The sequence below is a fragment of the Drosophila eugracilis genome, unplaced genomic scaffold (assembly GCF_018153835.1).
Source record: "Drosophila eugracilis isolate 14026-0451.02 unplaced genomic scaffold, ASM1815383v1 contig_1101, whole genome shotgun sequence".
Classification (NCBI taxonomy): Eukaryota; Metazoa; Arthropoda; class Insecta; order Diptera; family Drosophilidae; genus Drosophila; species Drosophila eugracilis.
This window is the reverse complement of record NW_024571878.1, coordinates 205,716-229,954: the sequence shown is the minus strand read 5'-3', so window position 1 is coordinate 229,954 and position 24,239 is coordinate 205,716. Positions and strand designations below refer to the sequence as shown.

At 45.4% G+C, this 24,239-nt stretch overlaps 1 protein-coding gene across 1 annotated transcript; it reads right to left on the bottom strand.

Moving 5' to 3' along the window:
- Positions 1-115: 115 nt before the first annotated feature.
- LOC108109398 lies at positions 116-23,405 on the bottom strand. Its single transcript, XM_017217896.2, has 9 exons — positions 22,880-23,405; positions 16,990-17,055; positions 7,594-7,978; positions 6,717-6,877; positions 5,938-6,139; positions 5,438-5,689; positions 4,432-5,375; positions 4,112-4,315; positions 116-1,112 (listed from the first exon to the last, which is right to left on the bottom strand). Exons 3-9 carry the CDS (start codon positions 7,971-7,973, stop codon positions 835-837), a joined length of 2,421 nt encoding a protein of 806 aa, XP_017073385.1. The 5' UTR covers positions 7,974-7,978; positions 16,990-17,055; positions 22,880-23,405; the 3' UTR covers positions 116-834.
- Positions 23,406-24,239: the final 834 nt, after the last annotated feature.

Genomic DNA, 24,239 nt, shown 5'->3' with positions numbered 1-24,239 from the left:
CCACCGTAATTAATCTATTAAGTTCCCGGCCTTTCCAGTATGTGATTTCACTCACTGAATTAAAAGAGCACCCAGAGTTATTTTAAGACATTTATTTATAAATATATTTATTTAGGCGTATATTTATTGCTTTACTTAATCAGTACAATTCGTTTATCAAATTTCCGTTTATCGATTCTCCCTTCTTCTCGAGATGAGTTAGTCTCTCCGAAGTCTCTAATAATTAGCACCGCCTTGCGTTTCGGCTAATAAATAATATAAATTAAGATCAGCAAATAAATAGTGGGGTAATATTTTGGATTGAGGGGCCTCGAAAATTTTGACTGCCGCCTTGCACAGAAGCCTGGCGCAAAACATTTTGATACAAAATTATTTGGCAAACTTTGTGGGACAATTATCAGCAGCTCAGCAGCTCAATAGTTAATAATAAATAGTAAATTAGTTATAAATGCAATTCGCTCGAGGACATGAAGCAGAGTTTTCACTAAACATATAATTAGCCTAACTTTCGATGAAGTGGAGTAGATTTGTGGTTCCTTTCTTGGCAATGCGCAGGTTTAAAATGTTGGAGATGCGTTTCCAGGCCATTAAAAAGCGCGCATTCTTGAGAGATATTCGTATCGTAAAAAAAATGAGTCAAAACTCTATGTGTAAACTAATTTTAGGCTTAGTCTAGGCTGGATTAATCTAGGGTTTCCAATGATTTTCATGTGTCGCGGCTAGGCGAATATTTTCTATTCAAGTCTCATCGAATCTTTTGAAGCTTTCGAGGCATATTGCGTTTGTTCCCAGCTAAGTGTTCCCAGCTAACTGCGAGAGCCACCCAGATCTCCCCTAGAACTGCTGTCCGTAGCGTCCGTTGATGCCGCTGTCGTAGAGCTTGCTCAGCGTGTCCTTGGCGCTGCCTCCGTAAGACGCTCCTGAGGACGAGGATCCGGCGGAGGAGTTGGGTGGTGGTCCGTACAGCATAGTGGGCGCTCCGTAGGTGATGGTGGGCGTGGGTTCATGCTGGTATAGGTAGCGTTCCTTGCTGGTGCGTCGCTGCACGGTCTTCCAGATACCGAAGATGCTCAACTGGGCCAGCAGGAAGAGGGCTCCGGCCAGGATTAGACCTGCAAAAGAGTAAAGAAATAAAGATTCATCAAAATCCATTGCAATTATATCTACACTCCCAAGAAAATAGGGCAATTGAATCTTTAATCTTGTTTTAGGCTTTTCCTTTTGATAAATCAACAACCTTAAAACTAGAAGTCGCCCTGGATTGTGTTCTCGAGCAATTTAAAAAGGGAAGTCGACCTGTTATCGCCATAAATCAAGTGAATTATCTCGAGTAACTGATCTAGTTCGAAAAGTTTCGTTGGAAACTGGTTGTGGGCCGGCAGAAGTATCGATAAGATCGCCTCAATGGGCGGAAAAGAGGAGCAATAAAGGCCAGAAGTGACCCCAGATCGGTTTGGTTATCACAGAAAACAAAAGTGGGCGCCACTTAACCCACTTTGCCACGAACTGAAACCAAGCCAGAGAAGCGAACAGAGCGAAGAATATAGCTCCAAGGCCCCAAGACGCAAAGTGACCAAGTGACCAAGTTTGACAGCAACAAGTTGAAGATAAACAAAAACAATGAGAAATAAAACAGCGACAATTTAATGCATGAGTTGCATATTTTGGCACGGACTCGGACTCGAACTCGTACTCGGACTCGGACTGGAGCTGGCTTCACTTTCTATACCCTAGACATCGCATGTTGCCCCGTTGGCCTGGGTTCTTAAGAGTGCAACATGCCACATAAATAAGCCCGGACCTCGACGGAGGAAATTCGAAATACCGAAGCCGGTAGAAATCGGGTGAAAGTGCCGCCAAAGTCAAAGTCAAAGTCAAAGTAGAGCTGCAGTGCTCAGGTTACATGCGTTGTTGCCTCTGCTGTTTTTGTCCAGTTCACGAAATCAGAATTTAAGAGCAACAGCGACGACGACATGCCAGATGACTATCAGAGATTACTCTGTAACAATGTTGTGGTTGTTCGTTCCTCAAATGACCATAAAAAGTAAGCCCAAAAACAAATCAACAAACAAGCCAAGAGCCACAACATCGTCGTCATCATCATCATCATGGCTATGACTCGAATGAGTTTCAATAACAAAGTGCACGCACTCGAGACTTTTATTTATGTTTCTGACTCCGGTTTTCCATCGCAGCAAGAAGACCACAATAACAGTAACAAAAGAGGGAAAAACGAAAATACACAAAATTATAACAATTACTATAAACGGTCCGCGGAGTTGTGGGAGTTTGAGGGGCCAATAAGTGAACTGAGGCGCTTGGCGCTTGGCGCTGAGGCGCCCACAAAATGCTAAGTAATTTGATCCAAGCCCAACCAGAATCAAGGAACTAAGAAAAGCACTGGGAAACTCTTTGAGTAACGAAAGTGAATGCAAGTCTCTTCTGAAAAGTCTCAATTAAAAGGAGGAGCACTATAAATCTAAAGAACCTAAGCCTCTACAAAAATGTCCATTAAGTTCGATCGGAAAACTGCGTAGTAAAGAGGTGATTAACTTGATTAAAGATACCGAGAAAACTCCTAAGGATATGCTAGAAGTGCTCTAGATCATTAAGAACTAATCAGCATTTAAACTTCGCAAAATGAAGGCGAAATGTGGTTTTCTGCGAGTCCTAATCAAGCGTTAATTAGTTTGAAGTATTCTTTAATGACAGACAGGAGCTGCTAGACAACTAAAATGTACGAGAATGTGCTTGGTGCAGCTCGCGATGCTCTGAGAGTTGACTGTCGATTAGTAACGAATGTAAATCAGCATTTACCGATGGGTGTCCGGAAATCTATAAACAAAATTTACTATTTACTTGGACATAAATGAAAAAAATGGTCAATAACCAATAAATTTAGTTAAGACGTCGGCAATGTGAAAAAACATTCAAGCTTGATAGCACCGTTTTGAAGGGTTCTTAAACGTATAGCTTTCGTAATAAAAAATCAATTTGAATTATGTCTCTACAGCACTTAAGTCATTTATTCTAATACCAAACTCCTAAGGTAGCATCTTCTATCAAAGGCAAAAACAAGGAAAAGATGGTAAGCAGATATTAAAAAATTAAGCCTTGGCCAAAACCTCCTAAGAACTACAGGAATTGGAAGAAAGCGAAGAGATTGATCTGCAGTTAAGAGAAAACTTCCCAGCCATTTGAGGTAATGCCTAAAATTAAAGATATGAACTACCGTAAAGTGGCCATTAAAATGATTGGAATAATGGGAGAGATGCATTTCTAAATAAATCTCCGCGCAGAATGTAAAACGCTCATAAGCTTTGACAAATTACAGGGTGTCGTTGATGCGGCGTTAAATTGCCGCTCTGCATGCCAGAGATGAAGGCCAAGACTCATCTCCTCCTGGGTGCACACGCATATCCAAGTTGGCCAGCTGAATTCATAGCAATGTGTGCGGCAAATGAGCTTAAGCACAGGTAGAACCGAACCGCTGCTCTAATTGTTTCAGTTCGCTCGCCTCTGGTCTGGCTTGAAATGCAGCACGTAATTACGACTCAAATGCACGCCTGATGGCTGGTGGTCCACTGGAGTTTCATCTGTCTAACGAGCTGTCAATTTAACGCTTCAACGCGGCTTGGCAATTGCTCTACAAAAGCAGCGACACATGGGAGATGTAGAAGCTCGGGAGTCGGAAAACCCAGCAGCCATCTGGATGGACAACCAACTGTGCAGAAAGATTTTCGCGCCGCACGAAAACGAGGCGTGCAGAATCCTGCTGCACAGCTTCGGATGAACTAGTGACCTGGTCGTGAGCCAGCAGAGACACCAAGAAAGAGCCAGTCCAACATCATAACACAGAACACGTTCTCGAGAACGAAGAACCTAATTTAAGGCCCCTTGCTCAGGTCGGCAATGATGAAAAATTGATTCATTATCAAAATTAGCGAGCCAAGAACAAGCTGAGCGCCTCACGATGCGAGGACGACACGATGTCGTCCAGCTCCAGCTCCAGCTCCTGATCCTCCTGCTTGTCTATGCAAATCAAGCTGGCTGTGATGCGCGCTTGATTGGGCATTTTCACAGAACCCCCGGAAAGAAATATCCAACTTACCATAGCCATTAAGGCAAGTGAGCTTGTCCTGGGCCACGCCCGCATAGGCCTTCTCGTGGGGACCGCTGTCATTTCCATGGGTATTGGTGCCATCCTCTGACTGGAAGCCGAACTTGTCTGTGATTTGTATGGATTGCATGAGCAGTATGTTATCATCCACAGGGCCAACATCACGGCGGTGGCGTGTGCTTAGCAAGAACTCGGCTGCAAAGAAAGGCGAAATGACTCTATAGCAAAGAGGAACATGTATCGAAACTAAGAAGCATTGATCAAAAGATCATTGCAAAAATTAATATTTAAATTATCATCAAGCTACTTACCACCATCAGTTCCGTTCAGCACAGACCGCTTCTTGCGTCCATAGGAAACCAATGACTTCAGCTCTCCACTGGCGCCATCTTCGCTGTCGCAAATCACGGGCTCACAACGAGGAATGCAGGGAGTTACCAGGGCCCGAAACTGGACCACTTCGCTGGAAGGGAACTTGAAGGCGTCGAACTGCGAGAGCAGCACCTTGCGATTGTGAGCCAGCTTCTGGATGGTGCCCATGATGTATTGGTCGGTGGGGCAGCCATTAGCATCGATCAGCGTAATCTCGGCACTGTCTGAACCGTCCATGGCTACCAATTCCCTCACGAAGATCTCGTACGGGCTGTTGGGTTCGACGATCTCGAAGCGCAGGGCCATCGGATCTCCGACCTCGGCAATCCTCTTCATGTCGCTGCCATCACGAGAGGTGATCTTCATGATCACATTGGGCGACTCAATGGTGATCTCTTCGCTCAGGGAAGACTCAATCTCTCCAGTTACTCCCAGGTCGACATCGTTCAGCACTGTCTTGTTGGTCAAATCGTACTGGCAGGACACAGCCAGTCCAAGATCGGAGGAGGTGACAATCATGTCGTGGTGCTGGATCACAATGTCGTTCATATATCTGCCATAAGCACTCTGGCGCACGTTGCACTCCAGATCGTTGTAGCCCATGCGGAAGTCAAACTCCAAGGAGTTGTTCACATTCACGGCGCAGGATTTGGGAGCTCCCTTGGCATAAACCTTGCCGTCGAAAAGCTTGGACGTCCTAATCTTGGTGATCATCTCACCAGAGCGGCATTCAATGGACACATTGTAGCAGGCCGAAAGTTCGTAGGTGGCTGCCTCTGGAACATCCAAGTAGGGATCCATCACATCGGTCAAGGTGGCGCGGCTGTGATGGGACAATCGGCAGACCATGTCCCCAGTGTCGTTGTAGTCGTACGAGTGGCATCTACCCAGGATTAAAGGAGCTGTCAGAAAGGGCACCCAAATTGTGTACTGCAAAAATCTTACCTATAAGGAGAGTTCAGGCAGAGGTCGCGGCACTCATCGATGGTATTGATGTCCTGGTAAACCGAATCCACCGTCTTCAGGATCTTTCCCGAAATCCGTTTGAACTCGCACAGCTTGCTGGGTTCCTCAGCACAGTTGTTCTCCAGATAGTCAGCTCCATCGTAGGGTTCCACACTGCCGCCAGCGGATAGTGTTATACGGTCCATGTCGGACAGCTCGCAGAGGCCCGAGTGGCGGTAGTAGTTGGCCGATCTGAGACGATTGAGCGGTATAGGACGGAAGAGTGAAGGATTGAAAGCGAGTGGAAGAGAGAAGGCGGTACGAAAGGTATTAGGAAAGAGTTGCAAGTTCAAACGAGAGCAATGAGATCAAGTTAAGCCGCTCGAAATCATAAAATATTAGCATTTCGTGTCGATCTATTTACGATTCTTAATAACTAACTAACTAGAGGCTAATCCGACAATCTCTACTAGGATTCACTAGCATTAGCTAACACTCACCGGCATGTGAATTCGGTCTCTCCCAAGCAGAGTTCCAAGCAGTCGCGTCGCGACAGAACCGTCTGACTAGATTTGACGTGCTCCGGGAGGCGATAACCTTGAACGCGATCGATGCACCAGGCCTTCGAGCAAGGACGCACGCCCAAACACGATTTCTGTGCGTAGATGGTGAAAACCGGAAACTGCGAGCGCGAAAGTGAACCTGAAAACGCAGAAAATGAAAAATGAAAAGTGGTAAAAGAGCGGGAAAGGCAACGGCGCTATGCGTATTTTATGCATTTTACGCACACGCCCCTTCACTGCGAAGTAACAGGCGTTGAGAAACAGGCAAAAGCTCCGGCCTTTTGGAGCTGAATCAGCCGAGCCACGACAACTGCATCGACATTCGAGATTCGACTGGGAAGGCTGCAGAAATTATGCGTTACTGTGCCAAAAGCAAAAGCCAGTTTGCCCGCAGAATGGGCAAAAATCTAGTTTGCAGGCCGGGCCAAAAACCGCGTCGTGCGTAAAAGCAAAAGGCGTGTGCAAGTTCGCCTTTTATTTATTTCTGTTTTTCAGCGGACACGCGGGTGATTTATGCCCCCGGGCCACGGCAGCCGATGGCAACCTGCATGAACTAGAACTCAGTAATTGAGTAAATGAATGAATGAACGGCCGAGTGGCTGAGTGGCAGAGTGGCAGAGTGGCGGAGTCGCCTGAATTATTGAGCTTTCTTTGGCACAAAAAAAAAGAAGTTTAAAACAGCGAGCAGTTCGGAATTCTCACACTTTCTAACTCACCTGGCAATTTATCGGCGGTCGTCTTGAACAGCACACACAATCCGGTTTCGTAGTTGACAGCGTTGCAGGACTCGTTATTTTGGCAGGCCTCCAAGCAGTCGGTGAGCATCAGGGTCCCGGGCAAAGTGTCCAGCATTTTTGAGGGGGCCGAAAGCACATAGCTGAAAGGTGAGGAAAGATGATTTATAAATGAGATCGATACTGAGATATCCCAATGATTTGTGGTCCCGGCCTGGCTTTAAGATTCCCAATACGACTGAAAACGAAAGTGGTCGGACATCTGTAGGTAGTCGTAGGTCTGCATTACTGACTTACTAAACAAAAGACTTAGGCAACGAACTTTTGGATTAGTTTCATCCGAAGAGTGTCACTCCTACGGAAACCACACTGTGGTACTGACTTTTGTGGATTCCATTCTGGGTTCACCGTTATCTCGTCTTCTCTTCTTATGGAAATGTTAATTGGCTACCACAGCTGCCGAGGTGCATTTCATTAAAAACTTTTAGAAATGAGGCCGGTCCATTGTGTTGTCGCTCAAAAATTCAAATTTTAGAAGAAAAGCAAAAGTGAAAATAACAAGTGGCCATAAAATGTAATCAAGTTTCTATAATGCCGGCTGTTGCGTAAGTTTTCGTTGAGTGAAACTCTTCATTGTTTTGTGACAGTTTTGAAGAGGTGGCCCTGTTTGAGGGGAACCCATTGGTTATGCAATATTGGTTTGGAAAGTCTGCCTTTAAAGTCTTCCTATTTCTGTTGTTCTCAGATCTTAAGTACCAAAGAATTAGGTTTATTTGACTTTAAGCTGCCTGCTGGTGTAGTTAGTATACTTCACTTTGAATACTAATGAAAAACTTGAAGGCCTCAACACTCAACTCACCCGGTAATGATCTCGAAGCCAATCATATCTGGATCGCACTCCTCCTCCTGAATTCCGGCTGGTGCCTTGTCAGTCTTCGCCTCTGGCTGAGCTTCTACGGGCATGGCCAGGGGCTTGGGTAGTTCCCCGCTGCCAGCTCCAGATCCCACTGTGGCTGCCTCCTGGTCGCCGCTTCCTTCCGTGGTGGTGGTGGTGCTTGTAACGCTGGCGGGTGTGGAGCTACCAGATGCTGCGACCGCCGGCGGCGAAGGCGTCACATTGGTGCGCGGATTGGTCTGCTTGACCGGCTTGACAGGACGTTTTGTTTTGCGTGCGGCGCTGGCGGCGTCACTCGCAATTAGGCAGAGCAGCAGCAGAAAGGTGCAGCGGCGTAGAAACATTTTGTCTGCAATTGGAAAGGCGGTGCGGTGTGAGTACGGGCATTTGGTAATGTGGTGGCTCCTGAGCTATCCCCCGAGGGAGATGGCTAAATGTTAATTAGGCAACTAATTTCACATTACGCGCAATTTATGTAATTCCTGGTGTGCACTTTATTAGTTTGGCGTTAGACTTAGAAGACTAGGCCCTCTCCACGGGGGCTTTGCTCGCCCAGGAATGAAAACAGAACGGAACTCTGTGTCTTCGATGGCATTCCCCTGGCCTTTCTATGTTCGAGCTTTAATTGCCTGGCTTGTTCGCTGTGTGTTCGCAGCGTTTAATTAAAGCTGCAGCTGCGCTTACAGCAATCTCGGCTCTTTCCATTGTGCATACTCAACAGTTGCACCACCGACAATCAGAACAAAAACATTGCTCTGGCCCTCAGTGGGGCGAAGTTTTATGTGTGAAAAACGCCGCCGCCTGGGAAATATTTGGGAGGAGTTCGGGCAGCGAGTGTCTGGATGCTATCGGGCGTAGGTGGCATCATGCTGGGGGAAACCTGGGAGACCCCAGCGATCCCAGACCCCAGAAACCTCAGAAACCCCAGGGGCCTAGATTTCACCCAGTAAGTATAGGTGTGCAATGTTCCAGATACACAGAGCCCAAACTATATAGGTGCTGTCAGTCAGGTGTGATAATTAATATTATAACTAATGAAATAGAGCCCTTACGTCTTACCACGTCATAAACTGAAGCGAAACCTATTTGAAAAGCAAATCTTATAATTACATTGCATATGTAAAACCTCTCTTTTGGCCTAATGATCAGTCAGGTGTGATAATGAGTATGGTTAGAGTTCCCTTTGAACCCAGGCTGTCTAAAGACACAGAACTTAGAAGAAGTCTCTTATTACTAAGAGTTCTTTTTATCCTCTTGGTAAGATAAAGGGATGTTTAATCTGTAAAATGTCATACAAGTTTCAAGCTTACAGCCTACCTTAGCTTAAATCCAGGAATCCAAATTACGACTTTGACAAACCCCCTCCAACTGTATTCTTTTACTTCTCTTTTAATTACAACTTGATACGAGCCTCTTTAAGAAGTCATTGACATGCCGCAGCCAAATAAACAGATTGTCGTCATAGTTCCTTGGCTCTGCCATAACAATTTGCTAATCCAATTATGCAATCTCACTCGAAACGCGCGAAACACTTAACACTTTACAGCTGGCGAATCTCGAATCTAAAGCAGTATTTCTTCTCCAATAAATGGCTGTTTCCCGCATTTCGGCGAGAAAGTGAACCCGTGCCCGTGCTCTATGGCCCATTCATGGAGAGACAAACAAAAAAGACATTTTCAAGTTGTTAAATAGTTTTATGCGTTTCGGCTGTCGATCGGCGAGAAAAGCGTAAAAAGTAAGTTTCACCGGCTGGCAGTAAAAAGGCAAGCAGTCAGAGAAGAGATTCGCACCGCAGAGCCACCTGTGAGATAATCTAAAGTGTGGCTCATTATTTTGCCGAGAGACAACGAAGAAGATTTAGCGGTTAATAAGCGGCTGCGTGAGAAAAGATTTTCGCTTGGATTTTCCTGGGTTTAACTTTTTTTAAGCTCTCTTGCTGGGCACTTGTTTAATGTTTCGTTAGTTACATAATTAATTATGGGCAGGGGTTAGCCGGCAGGTGGGTTGCATGCAAAACCAGGACCACGCCCACACCCCAACGCCAACAGCCGCCTCCTTTGACTGCAACGACGGCTCACACATAAATTATGAAAGCCAAACAAGAGTGGATGGAAAGAACCGTTAATGTTAATAACATGCTTTAAGATACTGCACTAAAAACAATATGTGGCTGGAACCCCTCGATCATCTCGCTGGTGCTCCACCATTCTTCTGCTCGATTGAACGGCGAAGAGAAGGAGAGGCCAGGAGAATAGCATAGAAGAGAAGAGAGCAGCAGAGAAGAGGAGAAACCAGAGGCGAACTCATTACGGAACGCTCACTTCCACTTGCAATTAGTTGTATGAATGAATTTATGCTAATTATAGGCCTCGACAGGCAACGCAACGCGCTTTTAATAAGCCACCGCGGGCTGAAACATCGACTTTGGTTTCAGACCCATTCTTATCTCTTGGCTTTTTGGCCTTTCGGCTTTTCCCTGGCCCTTCCCCAGAGTTTTTCATTCGATTCGGTTCAGTTTCACCTGCTAACCCACAAATGTAATGAGCCATTGACCAAAGTGGACAGAAAAACCAAGAGAAGAATGGCCCGAACCCGAGGAACGGTAAATGTGCGTGTGTGTGGCATGCGGTTAGTTCAAATTTGTGGATTTGGGAAAAAGAAAAACGTTCTGTGGTTCCGTGGCACTTAGAATTTTCATGTGAGCGTAACCGAACCTTCGAAAAAGGCAGCTACATTTTAATTAACCCGCTGCTGTAATTTGTGGCCAGCCATACGTTCTTTTGTTTTTCTTCTTCCCGTTTTCCTTTCCTATTTTCCTACTCCCCGACTTTTGAATCAACGGCTGATGATTTTCCCTCGACGAGGTTAGATATGTCTATCAATTTCACTAATTGAACGTTAACAAGCCGCCGCATCGTTGCTGGAAGCGGTTTTCCATCTATCAATCATGTAAACTACTCAGCGATTCCAATCGAAGAGGAGATACAATTTGGTTAGTTATTAGGTGAGACCCGGCCATTCGCAGCTGCTTCCTAGTTTCAACTTCAATTTCAACTTCAGATTCTGAATCAGAATCAGATTCCTCCTTGTTAATGCTTGGCCCATAAACAAAAGACTGAAGCAACAAACTAACCATATGTGCATGGCGCCTTGATTGCGGCCTGCAGAGTTTCCATTACAATTTGCTAATGGCTTTTCGCCCCGTCTCTCAAACTATCCAGCCAGTGAAAACAAAAGATGAACTCATTTGCCGATGAAACTCGAAACTCTAATTGAAAACGATTAAATTGAATTCGATTTGCTTTACTCGCCGACCGAAAGGTCATCCTCCCATCTTCATATCTTCCCATTTTCCCCACTTTTCAATATATTCAATGAAAATTTCTCTAGTTTCGTATGCGGGTTCCCACAGAAGGCATAATATTTTCGATCGTTCGATTTGAATTTATGCCAACTAAATGCCAAATGCTAATTGACTTTGCAGCCACACAAAAAAACACTTTCTCAGTGGAAACAAGGAAAAAGCTGAAGCCTGCAGCTTCAGATCCAGCCTGAGCATGCATAATAAATGAGGCCTGCCGAGAAATGAGTGCTCTCGACTAGAAGGAAGCAGCATATTAGCACTGGAGTCGCCGAGGCGGCATTATCATAAACTAAATATACCAGCAAATATCAATTTGATTGTGCTGGCCGAGAGCACACAAATTGAGACCGGTGCACAATGGCGATTCAGTCCAAAGAGTTGCAGAATGGAGACTGGGGATTGGGGACCAGAGACCGGAGACCGGCTAAAAGAGGCATTGTGTTGGCCAGCAAGTACCGTTGAGCTTTGCCGCATGTCCGGCTGCTGGCCAGTGATAAATTATCACTGTTGGCCGGGCCATTACTTTTCGGAAATGTACGAGGTGAGCGACTGCAGTGGCTCAGCACCAGCACCTAAACCACCTTTACCGCCCCAACCGCCACGGCCATCTCAGGCGGCAATAAAAATGGGATTCAGAATGCTTTGACGATGAGAATGCGCTTTTGGCCGATGGGCAAGCGGTAACCGGAGATAAACAGCCGGCTTTTGGCAAGGCGTTGGCGTTTATTATGCAAATATTTTAGCCTTAACTTAAGGCCGCAAATTAATATTGCTCAGCTCGGAGCTGCAACTGCAGAACAATGTCGCATTCATTTAACGGCACTTGGCTGATTGTTATTTAAAGTTCAGTTCATAACAATTGTGGTGCAGAGTGGTGCCGAGTGGTGCGCAGTGGTGGTGATGCTTTGTCCGCTTCGCAATTTACTGCTTTTGCATAGTTAACAACTTGATTGGTAGCACTGGGCAAGCTGACATTGAAATGTAGGCCTTGCCATCATCGATGCCCGCCAATGATTGCTGCTGATGTTGTCGTGGTTGTCTTCTTTGTGATCTCTTCTCTGCTCTTTTCTGTTGTATGTTGTCTGTTGTCATGGTGCATAAGTGGCGAGGACTGGTTGCTGCTCGCTGCCTGTTGCATAACTAACAATGTTTAGAGCGCATAAATACATGGCCACGGCCACGGCTACGGCCACGGCAAAGCGAACTCCATCTAACATCTAACATTCAGAGTAACGGAGTCCCGCACAAATGCTCATGACATGCAAAGGAATTTCAGTTATGTTGAGGCCGCCCCATGCGGGGCGTGTTTCTCCCCAGAATCCCGGGATATATCCCCAGCCATTTAGCAATGCAAATTGCGTTGTTTAGTTTATAGATAATGTCATTCAGAATGCTCTCGCACAAATATCGCAGAAATGCTTAAGGAACTCGGCGCGATACAGAACAAGTTCGCTGCCAAAGCCACTCGATAAATGCCTCTGATAAGGCTGAGAAGCGACAGTTGGCATGGCGGAATATGCATCTACGGGATGCATTCTTCTGCCTGGAGAGTACAGATTTTGATTGGTGGATTGCTCTCAGTTTGAGTTACGATCAGTGGTGTGTTCTGGGGTTCATGTGGCCTGACGTTTCCGAACCCTTCACCATTCAGACTGGCCATCTCCCCTCATTAATGTCCCGTATAACATCGTTTCTGTGACAACCATAAACTAGGCAGTAGGAAAGGAAAAAGCAAAACTCTTCAGAAACATCTTCGTTTCAGACAACAAGCAATGCGATATTTCCTTAAATTCAGACCTGAAGCAGATAATTATTTTACCATAATGCTATAAAAAGTCTTAGGAATACTTTGTAAACATGGCACTGGAAAACCATAAAGAAAGGCACTTCGCCAGCTACAACTTAATCTTCATCAGAGCAGGCGGCAGTGGAGACACTTTATGGTCATAAGCCAGGCAATTAACACTTGACATTCTTTTCACTTTTTGTCGGCCGTTGATATGCTTTAGGCCCCATATAGCACTAGCCACTAATCGCCTCATAAAAACACATTTTATTTGAACTACGTGACAGCCAGAACTTTATGGCCAATAGTGCAAGCGAAGAATTCGAGAAGGGACAGAGACAGGGGCAGGAACTGGGGAATAGAGAGTTCTTTGGGACGTGTGTTCGAGTACATTTCGCTTTCTAGCAGCCCACATTCTGGTATTCTAGTCTTCTGCTCTTCTGGTCTTCTGGTCTATTGGCCTTCACCTGACCATTCTTCGGCTCCATTGTCCGGTGGCATCAAATTCTACTTGAGCGCTAATTCGAGTCAATAAAAAAGCGTTTAAAAGCAAACAATAATGAATGCTAGTTGCTCTGTGCGGCCGGCTATTAGAAATTCTAGCAAACTGGCTCAGAGAAACACAAAACACACTCAGCACTCAGCAACCAGAAGTGAAAGAAAGCCGGCCAGACGTAAATTAAATGGAAACTGCCAGGCGAAAAACAACAGAAAAAGCGTGCTTTTTCGAAATCGAATGCTCGGGCGGCACGTGTCGTCTTGCTGGCTTTTCTCTTTCGGGAAATTCTTGGGGCAGAGACTCATAACCGAAAACCGCTGACAGCCAACATAAATCCCGACAAAGCCCGAAAAAGGAAACGGCTGAGAGAGAAGAGGAAAAACAACCCGTAAAAAATCTAAACAAATTGAAAAGCGCACGCCAAAGTCGCATCATCATCATCGAGAGCTAGAAAACTGGACCTGGAAATCTGGAAATCAGGTCGCTTGGCGGTCGGGCCTCCCACAGTCGTATGATTTATGCCCAGTTAACTGTTCACCCACCGACCGACCGACCGACCGACCAAACCAAGAACAACCATCTAACCAACTCATGTGTGCGTTGCAAATTTACGACTCAATCAAATGCAAATTGCAAGAATTTTTGAGCTGCACCTGTTGGGGGTCTTTTCCTGCTTTCCTGCTTTCCTGCTTCCCCTGGTGACCCAGTTTCGGGGGAAAAACGGTTATAAATTGCGTGAAAATGCATTACGCAAGTACAAAAGGCTGTGAATGGTGGCAGCAACATCATCATCCACTGCACTGCCAACAGTCAACGGGCAACAATGTGAATTGGCCGCTCCAGTTTTGCTGGCTAATTTATGCAACATTTGTTCGCTTGGCAGGTGGAAGCTGTCGGCGCACGTAACTGTCAACATGGCGCAAACTAACTGTAAACTGCATATGCCAACAACCACCCACTGCAGAATATGAAGCCACCAAGCCACCAAGCCACTGAGCCAGTGAGCCACCAACCAACCAACCCACCAACCCACCAACCCACCGAACCACCTTTTGCCACTTTTGCCACTGAACCACCGACCGCGCAGCTAATTGTCGACGCTTTTTGCATTTAAGCCAATTTGCGTTCACATTGTTGCCCGTCTGGCTGCTGGAAAACGGCTGCCATCTAAATATCTAAACTCGGAGCTAGAGTTCTGGCCAAGATCTCGACTTTCAGCCATATCTTCGCCTTGTGTTGGTTCGATTAGAATGTGCCATTAACCCATTTGGGAGCGTCGCTTTGGCGATTTGGCGTTTCGGCGCGATAGATGCACACAGAATGTGCAACGAATCTGGCGACAAATTAAATTAACCCATTAAAGATAACCAAATTGATGGCTTAACGACGCACATTTAGTTTTTTCCTAAATATTTTGATAGGAACTCGGCTTGATTTATGCTGTCATTAATTTGGTATTACAACTTATTTTACCCTTATCAGCTAAGTTGAGCCAACATGAAATCGATGTTGGTGGCATTTAAACATGAGTTATCTGCTGAATGGGGTAACTTGGTATTTCGTATCTTAAACGTTGTTAGATACTTGCCATCATAGTGAAAAATCATATTTTTCTTAGCGCTTTTCCATTCCTTTTGTCGCAATGGAAATACCTTTCCATCCAGCCATTTGTCAACAAGCTGTGTATGCACAACAGGTACAGGCGGACCAAAGGATGAATGGCAGGCACTTAAATATGTGGCACTCAAGGGGTTAAAAGCGGCTTACGGCAGCTAAGACAACAAACAAATAAACAAACGAACAAACATCGCGGGGAAACAAACAAGTTTCGTGTAGCTCAAACACACTGGCCTAAGCAAACAGAAGCACAACAATTTTAGTTTGGCGTTGGAATGGGAATGGGAATGGGATTTGTTTGTTTGCCAGATGGATTGACTGATTGATAGACTGACGGACCGAATGACTGGCCATTGGCCAGTGGCTTTCGCAGCCTTATGATTTCGCCTTGCCGACGCTGCGCTAATTTGTTGGCATCCATCGAGTGGAATTGGCCAAGACAGGAAGGCAGCAAAAAGCCAGGCAGCAGAGAGCTCAAGAATCTGGCAGACAAACGCTGCCGCCGCAGACTGTCTGCAGAATTCCTGGTAATTCTCCGTTTGATTTATTAACCATCATTACACACATTCGACGGCCGCTGATCTCTCGCTGCTGCCGGGCAATCAGAATCAATATCTCAGCATCGCAGTTGGACTTCCGGTTCAGGTGTTTGTGCTTAACCCCACCGTCATTTGCCAGAGGAAGAGAAATCAAGTCCTTTTGGAAAGGAAGCGGATCGGACCGGACTATGGACAGTGGACTATTCTATGGACCCATAAATAACCACCAAAAAGAGAGTAAGTAGCCCAATTGGCCACGTTTATATATAGATCGACTCGCATTATATAATTTGCACTGGGCAAGATTTATGGCCCGGGCACAGTTGCCATTTGTGGCGATGCGATTGTGGCCATTTCGCTTCCATTTCGAATGCGTCTTTAAAACGCAATAAATATTAAAGCCGCTGGTCCTCTGCGTGCAGTTTATTCCGTTTATTCAGTTTATTCAGTTTACTCGCGATGCCGTGGAATCGTATCTGCCGATAGGCAGTAGGTAGCAGGCAGCAGGCAGCAGGCAGCAGCGCGAAAATGCTGCCAAGAAAAGCATCTCAAAAGTGGAACAGGCCAACGGCATGCAACTGCAACATCGGCCACCATCAGAAAAGAAGCCACGACAACTGGCAGAGAGGTTCCCTCTCTGTTTCTCTGTTCTTGGCTAACAATATTCATTGCACAATTATGCCTTGCCTGATTCTTATACCCGATCTTAATGCTTTATATAGACAGCTAATTTATGCAGTGTCTGCACGTCAGGTGCCAGATACGTATATATATCCATGAGTGTGGAGCGGCCTCAGCCCCAGCCCCAGCCACAGCCCACGCCAAATTATTTGCTATTTAGCCAAACATCAGCCTAGTTGGTGGAGACCCAGAACTGGGTCAATTGTATGCACCGGAATGCACCTGAATTCGGCTTAAACGAATTTCACTTTGTTGGCCTTGTGTTAGGAGATCATCCAGGTGAAGAGATTCTTCACTATCTGCCCCTTAATTGCACCGAGAGCTTGATTATATTAGCTACGGGGTACTTTATATACTGCTAACGCACTAAATTCCGCTTCCTTTCGAACTCCCTGGACTCGTTTAATTTATTTAAAACCCATTACGGCTTACATTTGAAGATTGGATAAGAGCTCTTCCAGTGAACGGCGGTGGCATAAAACTTTACGACCGAACAAGTGCCGCACTGCAGTCTCCTCGACTGCAGTTTCCACCTTGGGCCCCATTAAACCCAGTGGTTCGGCTCGGGTTTTATGGTTCTGTTTCATCGTTCTCACTTCATTTTGATGAATATTTAAATATTTCCCGTTGTAAAAATAAAAGCCAGCTTCCGCTCGTTTCTAAAAGGTGGTTATGGTTTCCAGAACGCTTCAGTTTTCTGGGAATTTTTCCTATGAATAATTTAGGGGGCTTTGTGTCAACTTGATGGTCGAAAAGAGAGCTAGAATCCTGCGGGCTCTTGAATACAATTCTTATCCTATTGTCAATTCTGGGACTCTGACTCTGACACTCTGAACTTGACATAACCCCTGGCCATATTTGATTTGGCACATACCTTAACTGTTTGCCTTCGTGTCTTCAATCCTCTCGAACTCCAGATCGGGCCTCCTCGTCGCTGTATCTGTAAGGCAAACAAATGCAAATTAGTTAAATATTTGCCTACAACAATGGAACCGGGTTTGAGCCACAAACCCACTTAAAGTACGCCCGATACAGATCTGGGCATCTACAACTACATCTGCATCTGCATCTGCATCTGCGGCAATTGAGTTTAGTGTGACAACGTTTAATGTGAAAACGAGAACTAAATAAATAATTTTTAGCTCTGCGAGCCAAGCCAAACAAACAATGAGATGCAGCGATAATTTCATTAAAAGAGAGAAAACTTAGGAACATCGCTGCAGTGTACTAGCTTCGGCGGATGGATGGTTGTATGGCTGTATGGTTGGATGGTTGGATGTTTGGATGGCGTATCCGTCTTGACGTCGGGCGCTTATCTGGAGTTTGAATCGTCAGCAGGTGACATTGAAGTAATTTACTTGCCGTTGCCAGTTTCCACCGCTACCCACACAATTTATTTGCAACTATTTAAGCGAAGAGGAGAAGGAAGCCAAGAAAGCCAGGCCGTCGTGGCCCGACCAAAAAGAAAAGACCAGAGAAGCAAAGAAGCCAGGCCGGGTAAACCAAAGCAGAGATCACGGCAAGTATTATTAGCCAGAGTCTGCGTCACTCAGAGAACTTCGCTTTTTACGTGGAGTCCGCGGTCCGCAGTCCGCAGTCCGCAGCCCGTGGCCAGAGCTTCTTTTCCAGCTTCTTGCTTTATTATTGGCTGACAGCAGTGTCGTTGTTGTGGCAGCGGTTGTCGTTGCTGCAGAGGCTGCCGCAGTTGCTGCTGCATTTCGCATTCCATGCTAGCGAAAGTTGACCTAGTCGACGATCGCGGTTTTTGTTTTTGTCGTTGGAGGCGGCAGGGGTTGCAGGCCGAGGCAGTGCAAATTTGCTTATAAATAACGAAATTAAATATGGCCAAAAGCCAAATAACTCAACTAGCAACCGAAGCCCAGCACATTTGCAAGGCACCGAAAGAAAATGAACGAGCAATTTGACGATTTAGCCAATCGCTTAGGAATTATATATGTTAGTCTATCAAAGATAGTGAAATCTTGATTTTATTCTGTGTGAAAATATCTCTGGTATATAGATCGGTTTTTTCTTGCTGTGCAGCCATTTAACATGGAAATTCGCCAAAGTTTCTCCCGGCCGATCTTCACTGTATTCTGCCGCCTATCAACTATCAACTACCAACTAGCAACCGAAGACTGAAAACATTTGCACAATTAACTATGCAATGCACGCGCCCGACTTCGATGCTCCCGATGCTTGTTGCTTTTTGGCCACTTTCTTTTGGCAGTTTTAAAATGCAAATTGTCTTGATGATGGAGTGCCGGGCATTCTAATCAACTTGAGATTTCTGCGAGATCCTCAACTCTTACTTTCGATCTGTATCTAGCTGTAGCTGCCCCGTCCTCACCGCTGACGTCAGCAGTTTAAGACAAGAGGCTTCCGCTGCCGGCGAAGAAAGAAAAGAACGACGCCAGGCGGAAGCCTCTGCCACTGCCTCAGACTCGGCTTCAGCCTCTCAGACATTGAACTGTAACACTTTCTATCGAGGTCAGCCGAAAAAAAAACACCAACGAAATAATAATAAAAATGCCATTGAATGGGTGTAGAAGCGGCTAGAAAAACTCGTGGTTGGCTGGCTCATAAAGGCGGACGGCAGGCATGCATGGCCAGCACAATGGAAATGCCCAAAATGCCAGGCACGTTCCAGTGCCGGTAAGAAAGACCCACTAACTCTGGAAATCCAACCTATTAATGTAATTTTTCTCCATTTTTTCTTGACTCTTCTTTATATATACACACTCCCGAACTGAAACGCAGGCAATGTCAAAATGTTAACAGCATTCAATGGCATCCACCGGCTGCTTTTCCGCCTCCCAGGGAAGGGGTCTTATAGGTCTGCGGGGTCTGCGGGGTCTGGAGGTCTGCGGCGCTTTCTTTTGTGCACCCAGGCCAAGATTTTTGTCACGATCCCCAGGCTTTAACGTTTATTGGATTATTGTCATTAAATTTGTTTGGCTTCGCGGAAAGTCTTGAAAGCGAAATCCAGACGGGAGAAACTCTTCGGAGGGCCTAGGAAGGGAGTCCTCTCAATGAGTCAGAGGTTAGATCTAAAGAGGCGCTACTCGTCTTGCAGTGACCTTGGGCAGAGGTCACTTATTGGATATTTAGAAGGAATAACATTTTATTTATGGTAATGGTTAATGGTAATGCCAGAGAGAGAGAGTTCTAAGACGTTATTATATAGCTGAAAGTGCAGTAGGTGGAAAGGTGAGGATCATTTAAGAATTTCATCTTGTCACCATGTTTGCTTGTCTTGAGATGATCAACTTATTGATTAGTTATTTATGATAGCCAACTAATGAGCATTAGCTTAATTAATCGGTTTTCTTTGGCCAGCAGATGTGCCATTCTCATGGCTGCTGATCCTTCGGGGTGCTTTTACTTTTCTTCCCAGGCAATTGGCGCTTTTCCTTTTCGGCATTATCATTGGCGACAGACAGGCAAATATGTATGAGGCACTGCATTCACATATCCATCGGAGAGGCAGCTGGCAAATGTCAAAGTTTAAGCAAATACAAACGCCTTGGCATTGGCATTGGCATTGGCATTGCCATGGCGATTGCCATTTGGTCGTGCCAGATGGGTTCGAGTTGCACCCAAAGCGTTTTCAGACTCCTCTGCTTCGCTTTGGCGCATTTAATCGGCGACAATCACAAGGCTTTCTGAGGGGGAAAGACGTTTTTATTTATGGCCAAGGAAGCCAAACAAGCGAAAGTCAAATTCTTCAACGATTATTTCTTGCTGATTTTCGGCGGCCGCTTCTTCTGGCTGGAATCGTTTGGCCAAAGTTTGGTGGTGTCATTTATCCCCACCTCGAAATCATTTCTTTCGGTCTGGGATTGCCTGCGGCGGCAGGAGGCAACGGCAACTCCTGCCATTGTCTGAAGTTTGACTTTGGGTTCATTGATATTTCGAGTGTGCGAAAAGTGAAACTCTCAATTGTCAATGTCCGATGTCTCTGTCTCTGAACTTGGCTCAGATATCTCAGCCCCTGGCTGCTGCCAATGCTGCATGCGAAAGCTTTTTACTTTTCGATTAAATTGCAATTAAAATATTACCGCAGCACAAACGGCAGCCAAATACTTTCTCACAATCGCAAATTACTTCGAGCAGCACTTCTGAGCGAATTAGCCAAACTGCATGTCTTCAGATCGGACACTTTTCAATGAAAGCGAATCAAGTGCGAAACGAGCTAGTATTTTGATGGACAGGTTGTGCTCTGGCCATGTTATTAGCCTCTGCAGATGTGGTGGCGATCATGGGGCGAGATCGAACAGGGCGTATACTTAATAAGTGTAATTCACGTGATCAAAACGGTTTTGATATAACCACGCAAAGTCGTGGGATAAACTGTACTTAAGTGCGCCAGACTGGCCAGATAATCTGCTTCTCGGGGGAAATCCGATGATGATATGTAGAAAGCTGCTCTCATCAGATGATATCATCGGCCAATTTCCTTCGATAATTTCTCAACCCAATTTCTTGGGTCTTATTTCTTGCATAAATTATCATAAAGCCAATCTAAGATCAGCGACATTAGCCCCGAAAAAGGCGCCAAAAGCGCAGAAGAGCTAAGCCAAATGCAAAGTAATCCAAACAGTTATGTTACTTCCCATCCGCAGACCATTGTTGGATAAATCTCTGCTAATTGCCAGGCCAAACAGCCGACTGACCCAAAAGTTGACAATCGCAAATAAACGAAAATGGAAATTTGGCACGCCGAAAACCAAACAGTAAAACTGTTAACCCAAATGAGGCTTTCTGACGGCAAACTCTTGGGGAGATGGATAGATGGGGAGATTGCTTGGCAATTGACAATTCGAGCGGCGGTCCATCAATCAATTTTCTTGGTTAAACTGAAACGGAAGCGGTTTTCTGTTTTCTGCCTGACAATCAGCACAGTCGCAATCTCGCTACTTAGAATCCATTTCGCGATTTCGCGATTTTGCGATTTCTTCTCGACGACAACTTGATTAGCCATTGATGACCACTGTCAGCCGCAAAAGTAAATTACAAAATGGAGGGAATAGAAAAAGCATAAGGCATATACATAGCCTAGAGGCTGGAGGCTGTAGAGTGGAGATGAAATGCAAAGGCAGAGCGCGGACTTGCGCCAAATGTCAAATTAAATCTATCAATTTCACAGCAGAATGAACGCCCAAATGCGGTGGGTCTGGTGGGTCTGCTCGGTCCCCACATACAATCCGCATGGCCAGACATTTGAAATTGCTTTGCTGACACCGAAGTGTGTGGGGAGTGGCTAGATGCTAGATGGTTTATATGGTAGATGGCTCTAAGGCACAGCTGCTCCGGCTACCTGCTGGTGTGGCATTTGATGTTGTTTGCCCGTAATTGCAATGGGAGAACTTTTTGCAGAGCCTAATCAACGCTAACTGCAACAAACAAGCTGGACAAACAAACGCAAATTGTTTTCCATGGCACGGAAGCCCAGGCGCAGGCGCAGGCCCAGGCCCAGACCCAGACCCAGGCCAAAGCCCAGGCGAATATTAAGTGCACATGACAAATTGCCAAGCCGAAGGCTCTTGAAGATTCTCTTTTTCCTTGGCTTCTTTTTTCTGCCCATTTGGCGGCAATTAAAGCGCACGCTTCGTCTAATCAACGGCGACTGGCAGGCTGCGTAAATGAATAGCTGCCAGGCGAAAGAAGGCTGTGTTGTAACTGTCATGTCATCGTGATGATGCCAACTCCCTAGCTTCCTAGCCACCGACTCCGGAGCCGAAGCCCAGTCATGGCCAGGGCAATTATTGCGGGCAAATTTAAATACCAACTCCCCGAAGAGGAACCCTAGCTGGCTAACCAACACGGTAGCTGACATTCAATGGATCATTTCAGCCGGTGGTCTTTGGGCTTCTTCTTGACTCGACTTTAGCCTGGGCTTTGTCCGCTGCTCTCCAGATCATCATCGCCTTTATCAGGGTCCCAGTCCTGTTCTATTATCTTTCCTCTGTTTAGTTCTGACACGTTGCATTGTGCATTTCACACCACATCTGGGGCTTAATTATTTTAATTGCCCGACTTGTGTTCGCCTTTAATAATGGGACTCTAGATGATCTATAAAAGACGGCACCAGACCAGACAGCGAAGCTTAATGAATCTGTTGCCAATTAATGCAAATGCTATGGATGCCATCACAATTCCATTCTGGGTGCATTATAATTGATTGCATTGGGGAATGTTAAATGCAGGGAAGATTTAGACCTGGTCTTTGTCTTTTTTTTTTTGTTACTTTAAGCCCTGGGAGTATATAAGTGGTTATAAATGGAAAAGCAATAAAAAGGGCTAAATTGCCTCTTTGATTTCTTTTGCCCTGAAAGGCGGTATTCTGCAAAATATTCCTCACTTAAATGAGCTACAGTCTCTCCCTTTTCTTGTAGAGTATTTCTAATATATATATTAGATTTTGATAATATTATTTGATTTTTCGAAATATTTATAATTGCAGCCTAAAACTGAACGACATCTGATGGAATGAACTTTGAATTAGATCTACATGCAATGCAGCTATGAAATTCGAGAAAAGTATTCTTCAAGGCAAAGGTAAGTGTACGGCCATTGAAATCACTTGAATTATTTATTCTGAACTCTATGGGGATCGGGAAATTGTGTAATCAATCGACTCAAGGCTGTTCCCAGAGCAGAGTGTTTAAACAAGAATAAGGATTCTTGCCGATCACTGTTACTGGGTTTCTGACTTGTCCTCGCACATAATATGTGTGGGGTAAAAGTTAATAAACACTCACTTGGCCAGAATAACTTGCAACTGCAACTGTAACTGTGACTCGGAACGTGGGGTCGTGAGTCTTGGAAGTGACCGAAAAGTATCCTTTCCTTTCGGATTGTTTTGTTCTTCTGGTTTTCGGCTGTTGGGCTGTTCGGCTATCGATGCTGAGTCACGCTTCACTTTCGAGATGAGTTTTATTCATGTATGTAAATGATCACTGTTTGCTGATTACACACATTGCACACTGGTGTGGATTGGAGGTTGCACTTGAATTTGGTTGGCGGTTGGCGGTGGTCGGTTGTCGGTTGTTCCTTGTCGAAGCCACGGACAAAACTTCCTGGCAACGCGGTCTGTGATTTATTTTTTGTTTGGCAAGTCGCGAGATCGCTGCGAACTTGACCGTCGAGTGTTGACCGAATAACTAAAGCAAACTCCGGGCTAATCAGTCGTTATATAAGTTGCTCTCGGAGGAGTTTTGAGTTCTTCTGCTGCCTTGCTGTTAGCTGTTGCTGTTAGCTGTTGCTGCGCTGCTCGCGTGCGTTCGCCTTGACAATGGGCAACGTTATAAACTGCTGCCGAGCGTGGAACTCAAAAGAAAGCCAACAAAGCGGCCAGGCAAAGAAAGCCAAAGAAATGAGCCGCAAACACAAAAGACTCAAAGCCAAACTCTCGACTTGAGTTTCAGTTTGTGTTTGTGTTTGCGCTTGTGTTTGAGTGAGTTTCTCTGGGGAAAAGCGAGTGTGTGCAGTGGCTGTCGTTTGCATTTCACTCGGGAAGACGCTCTTCTCGGGCTCTCTTCGCTTCAGGTGGCTCTCTTTTGGGGCACATGTGGCATGTTTCATTGAGTCTCGTCGCGGTCCATTCATAATTTCGATTACCAAATCCCCCGGCAGAACCGAGAGGGTTCAAAACGGGCACACACGACGTTCAATATCATTAATTAAATTGAAATCAGTTCATGAGCGGAGGAGATCGAACTAGAGAACTAGAACCGGGGGAAAATCAATTTTGCCCATGAGATCGCACTTAGGCGAGTTATTGGTACATGAAAATTATGATATTACTTCTTGGCCGGCTCGGATTCTCATTTTTCTCTCGTCTTGTGGTCAGCAGGCAGTGTCGTGCGTTTTATGCTCCATAAAAGCTGTCCAGCACTGCAGTTTAAATGAATTAGGAGCCCAAAACGAAGTCAACTTGATTAGAAAGGCGCCGCAGAACGGAGGAGCCGAGTAGCAGAGTAGCAGAGTAGCCGAGGAAGAAATCAAAACAACCATCAATTGATCACACAGCCCCTTTCGAGATGGCAAAGAAAGTTACAGATTGGTCGGACAGCGTGTATAAACAAATAGTTTGATAACATTTCTATTGAGTCATTAACA